The sequence below is a fragment of the Mus pahari genome, unplaced genomic scaffold (genome assembly GCF_900095145.1).
Source record: "Mus pahari unplaced genomic scaffold, PAHARI_EIJ_v1.1 scaffold_15164_1, whole genome shotgun sequence".
In the NCBI taxonomy this organism is placed as follows: Eukaryota; Metazoa; Chordata; class Mammalia; order Rodentia; family Muridae; genus Mus; species Mus pahari.
The window spans coordinates 1-5567 of record NW_018394080.1 but is presented as its reverse complement, the minus strand read 5'-3'; the positions used below and the strand labels follow the sequence as shown (position 1 = coordinate 5567).

The 5567-nt window shown below is 48.6% G+C and overlaps 1 protein-coding gene across 1 annotated transcript; it reads left to right on the top strand.

The window, feature by feature from the left end:
• The first annotated feature begins 722 nt into the window (after positions 1-722).
• Positions 723-2969, top strand: LOC110315859 (serine protease inhibitor A3F-like). The gene is made up of 3 exons (XM_021189806.2): positions 723-988; positions 1941-2091; positions 2691-2969. The coding sequence occupies exons 1-3, from the start codon at positions 723-725 to the stop codon at positions 2952-2954; spliced, it is 681 nt and encodes a 226-aa protein (XP_021045465.2). The 3' UTR covers positions 2955-2969.
• The last annotated feature ends 2598 nt before the right edge of the window (positions 2970-5567 follow it).

Below are 5567 nucleotides of genomic sequence, written 5' to 3'. Positions count from 1 at the left end.
GAGTTTCGACCCCAGCATGCTGGCCTGAGCTCTTGTCTTGTCCTGTCTTCAATAAACTTCCTCGTGTGTTTACAGCAAGTAGGTCTCAGCGTCCTACTGGGTGCGCGTCCTTCCCGAGACTGGAGCGAGGGGCTCCCTTCGGGGGTCTTTCATTATAATTACTCGAACACACACATTACCCAAGCCTTACTAACTGCACTATCAATGGATTCCAGGTAAACCGAGTCTGGGTTACAGGACTCAGGGGCTTCACGCTTATCCCACACTTTACTCTCAGTCTGGCCTTCCAATAAAGTGGTTCCCACCCAGGACACAGTTAACAGACCTCAGAGAGGGTGGACTCAACTCTTCTCTTTTCTCCCAATCCCTTCTAGACATGCTTCCCCCTGAGGACAACAGGATTCCAATCTCCCTCCAGGCTCAGGCTCACCATTTGCACTGTCATGTCTTGCTTACACACCTGGTTCTCAGGAGCTCAGTTCTCCAGGTTGAGGGTTAGATAGAGGCTGTTCTTTGCAAACTCAGTCTGTGGATCCCTTCTCATACAGAGCTATGAATCTCCCAATGATTTTCTAATCACTATAAAACTACTAAGGGACACTGAGCTGTTGAAGGTATATTGACAGCTGTCATAACTCAGCAGTTGCTGAGATATGGGGTGGAGGTGTGGTCTCTGAGCTACTGTTACAATCTAATGATCTGCTCCACATGTAGGCAAATGGATGATGCCCTTTGACCCCCGGAACACATTTAATTCCGAGTTTTACTTGGATGAAAAAAGGTCTTTGAAGGTGCCCATGATGAAAATTCAGAATGTGACTATACCCTACTTCCGGGATGATGAGCTGTCCTGCTCTGTGGTGGAGCTGAAGTACACAGGAAATGCCAGTGCCCTGTTCATCCTCCCTGACCAGGGCAGGATGCAGCAGGTGGAAGCCAGCTTGCAACCAGAGACCCTGAGGAAGTGGAAGGACTCTCTGAGGCCCAGGTGATACCCATAGGACCCAGAACTGCCAAGGATCCCCATAGTGCTGTTGTTCTGATATCTAGTATCCCAGGACCTCAGAGTCCCACTTACAGCCAGTGTAATGGTTGAAGTGTCAGCAGGGGACAGGTGGAGTTGAATTGAGTCCCCTCCACTGTCTCAGGTGTTTCAGGCCTGATTTTACTGTGGTTTTTGTTCTTCACACTATGAGACCAGCTCACACAGGGTGCTGAGGTTTCTCCCCTCTCTGAAGGCCTGTGTATACATTGAGTCATGAGTAAGGGGAGAGTTGTTTGCCAGGGGTGGGTGATTGTGATTGAGCAGAGATGAGCTCTGAGACTCAGCTGTGCCCCATGGAGTTCTCTCATCCCCTCATCCATCTTTCACTGGACATTCATGGAATGGTGACTTGAAGACCCACTACATGCCAAGCTGGACATAGACCCTCAGAGTCTATCAGTGATTAAAGTCCAAAAAAATTTCTTATCCTCTGGACTTTGTTGTAGTTGAGGAAGGGAAAGTGTACGAATACTAATACAGTGACTATTTCATTCCTCACTGGTGAGAAGTGGGGAGGTGAGAGGGGGAGTGTCAGAGGTAAGGACAGCTGGAGTCTGATGCAGTGTCCTATGTTAAACTGAAGGCTCCTTAGGTGATGTCAGAGGGCCCCATGTCAGGGAAGGACTGCATTTGTGGATCTAGGAGGAAAGCATTCTCAGTCAGGAATTAACCAGCACCAAGTCAGGATGCCTGTCTACTGTTCACACTCTCAGGCACTGATGGATATTTAGTGCATTAAGGAGAGCAAAGTCACATTGTGTAGGCATGGGTGGGAAGAGGACTTCCCTGGAGTTAGATTGCTCTCTTTGGAGAGGAGTAGACTGAAGGAACTACATCACAGTAGACTGAAGGAACCACAGAGTCCAGGAACTCTATGTTTCTCTTCCATTCTCAGCATGATAGATGATCTCCACCTGCCCAAGTTCTCCATCTCCACTGACTACAGCCTGGAGCACATCCTTCCAGAGCTGGGCATCAAGGAAATGTTCTCAGTGCACAGTGACCTGTCTGCAATCACAGGATCCAAGGATCTGAGTGTCTCTCAGGTAAAGCAAGGAATGGGGGATGGTTCAGCTTGGTCATCAATGTGAATGGTTCAGGGCATGTGGGATTGGCACATCTGTGAGAACACCTGTACTTCTGTTGGCCTCATGCTGGGGAGAGCTTAATCCTACCCTCCATATTGTTGCTGAGAGCAAGCACCCAGTCCCTACTTTGCCCTTTGGACTAGACCTTACACTTGGTGTTAGATTACATGGGTACCAACCTGTGCAGCACTGCAGGTGCCACACACAATCCACTGCAGGCACAAAGCATGCCCAGCCTTAACTTCACTGCATCAGCCAGGAATTCTTCTCTAGCACATAGAATAGCAGCACTAAACATTAGAAACATAATAGAAAACACTGGCATTGCCTACTCCTGTCCTTATGTTGTTGCTTTCAGGACATCACTGTTTCAGACACTGAGCTTACCAGGGCATGCCTTATCTCACAGCCTGAGCAGAGACTTGGGAATCCAGCATTCGACTCTGGGAAGGAAGAAAAAAATTCATGACCAGATGAGGCCAGCACTCACTGCCTGCTCAAGACACTGCTCTTGCCCTCCCTGGTCTCCCCTGAGTGATGTGTCTCTCTCCCCACAGGTGGTCCACAAGGCTGTGCTGGATGTGACTGAGACAGGCACAGAAGCAGCTGCTGCCACAGGACTAAGAGATCTTGGATGTTGTATGACATTTTACCCTATCAGAATACATTTCAACAGGCCATTCCTGATGATTATCACTGACACAAATACTCATATTATCCTCTTTATGGCCAAAGTTACAAATCCAAAGAGAGATGGAACTTCCCAAGAGCTGGAAATTAAGCCTGTAAAAGGTCTGTCTGCACATGCTTGCCATGCCTAACTGGACAGTGACACTGACTAACTCTGTCCTGTCCTCATGCAGAGAAAGAAGCCTATGGTTGGTTATTGTCAGGCTCCCTGTCATAATGGTAGCACTAGCTCAGGTTCCTGACCTGAAATTTGTGTTATTCCCTGTCCCCGCTCTCTCCCTGTATCTCCCTCAACCCAAAAGCCTGGGCCCGGCAGTGAGGCTCTCTCCTCACTTAGGCTCTGCTTATGTCTGCCTTCAGCCTTTCAGTCAGGATGGCACTATGCAAGTTTACAGGACAACCCATAAGGACTAAGAAGGGAACCTGCTGTCCTGGGTCTATCTGCAGCATCTGAAATGCTTGGTGTCCAGTTCTGCCTTCCTCTTGCCTTCCTGTGGGCAGAGCTATCCACAGCCCCTACAGAGTCTCTGGCCCCACCCAGATCTGGCACAGGTGGAGCCATCAACCCTTGTAGCTGCATGGGACCTGTGGGTCAGAGCAGCTCCTCTCCCCCTAGCATTCCTACTCAGGACAGAGAAGTAGCCTTCCCCTAAGTCTCTAGGTGATCAACCTCACAGGACAGATTGTCACCTCTACCTTCATCACACAATTTGAAAGGACAGGAGCATAGGATCAATAAACGTGTAACTGCATTGAATGTGACAGTGTTCACAGAGCTTCTGTTTGGCAATTATACCCTCTGGTGACAACAGGGACATACAGATTGTCACTCACACTCTGTGACTTCTGTGATGGCCCTATGACCTAAATCCTATTATGAGTCCCTTTATGGATAAGGAAACTGAGGCACAGAAAAGCTTAGGCATTTCCCCCATGACACACAGCTAGGTATTATGGGATTTCAAGTTTCCTGATGAGAAGGGACAACCTTCATCCAGCAGTGAGTCTGCTCCTGAGGCTTTACAGTGGTGGTGGGCAGGTGAATGATAAAGCAAGACTCTGGATGCTTCACAGAGAGCACTCAAAACGACCTGGTTCTAAGAGGTGAGATTTGTGATGAAGACAAAGAATGAGGATGATGGTTATGATGGTGATGGTTATGGTGGTGGTGGTGGTGGTGATGGTGGTGAGGAGGAATAGGAGGAGGATGAAGAGGAGGCAGTGTTGGTAGTGAGGTGACCAAAAGAGAATTTTGTCCAGTGCAAAGAACAATGGAGACATTTCTTAGAATCTGAAATGAAGTATATTTTGGAAAAGAACAGAACATACACTAGATGGTAAATAACATAGCCCCATGATATCCTCTAATGTCTCAGAGCCACAGAGAGCTATGCAGGGGCCAAGCACTGCTCCTGTTACACCATTGCAACATGTGTGGCTACAATGCAGAGAACTTTGTGGAGCAGGGGTAATGGGGATCATCATTGAGGGAAGTTTCAGAGAACAGCAGGTCAAACCTAGAGAGAGGAGTGGATGATACAGCTCAAGGACTGAGCCAGGTTAGAGTCTAGATAGAGGAGGAAAGGAGGCCAAGGTGCATCGGGGTCAGGTGTTTGGTGTCCATGTAGAATCCTTTGAGCCTGGAAACACAGCCAGAGTCCTGCAGACAGAGGGAAAGCTGTCCATCCAGGTGGAGCCACACCTGAGCCTCAAGGCTCCTGAGAAGACACACTGGCAGGTGGACCTGTGGTCAGCAGGGAATCACACAGGATTCCCTTTCTAGTGAGCACCGAGATACCACACATAGGACCATGGTGTGAGAGAAGAAGGGGCCATCTATTGACCGTAGCCAAGTGTCCCCACAATGACAATGTGCCTAACTGTCAGTCAAGGACCTGAACTGGATACCACATGCACTCCATGAGTAGTGCCATGACCCAGCTCTGTCCCTCAATCCACTTGGCCTCTACCAGGTGTCTAAGCAGCCTAGGGTTAATAAATCTCATGCTGCCCTTTAGATGGGCATGCAACCTGTGGCCAAAGTCTGAGTCCATCTCTGAAAGGAACCCAGGTGTCAGCATTCCTTCTCATCATTCCTTCAGGGCTGACCTTGTCCATGCCTTTGAAAACAAGATTTTGTCATGGTGAAGAGGCCTCTAAATGGAGAGGCCCAGTGTGCAATAGTGGTGACAGACTGTGGAGGGGAGATATAGGACATGTTACAGTTCCCTAAGGCTGACACCTGAGAACTTCATGCACGACTCAGTGGCTTCTATGCTGAGCATCCATTTCTAACGTTTAACAAGGGGAAGTAACTGAAGGGTGGAACCTCAGAACACAATGTGTCCTTCCCACTGGATCTAATGAAACTCTGACATATCGCCTTGAGGTTTTAACCCAACTTCCTGACAGAGATCACTGACAAGGTCTCAGGTCTACACAGGAAAGATTAGCATGCAGGACTATGGGATAGGGAGTATTAGTGCCGGCAATAGTTATAATGACCATCACCATCCTGGCTGCCACTTCTGCTCTCACACTCTCCCAAGCCCTGCAGCTACATCTCAGAAACTGATTCAAAATTCAGGCATAGGCNAAGAACTTGTTTCTCTAGGNGATGTGTGGTTGCAGGGCTAGAATTCCAAGCCTTCCTGTGCAGCAGTAGGAATGGAGAATGGTGCAGCATCTTTGGAGAGGTTGATGCAGCAATCACACTGTAGGCAGGTACTCAGAGGAACAGGAAG

Excerpts from the sequence above, each read along its gene's own strand:
- LOC110315859 (XM_021189806.2), top strand. The coding sequence starts at position 723 with ATGATGCCCTTTGACCCCCGGAACACATTTAATTCCGAGTTTTACTTG. Across the intron at positions 989-1,940 it reads AAGGACTCTCTGAGGCCCAG|CATGATAGATGATCTCCACC; the intron begins GTGATACCCATA and ends TTCCATTCTCAG. Across the intron at positions 2,092-2,690 it reads AGGATCTGAGTGTCTCTCAG|GTGGTCCACAAGGCTGTGCT; the intron begins GTAAAGCAAGGA and ends CTCTCCCCACAG.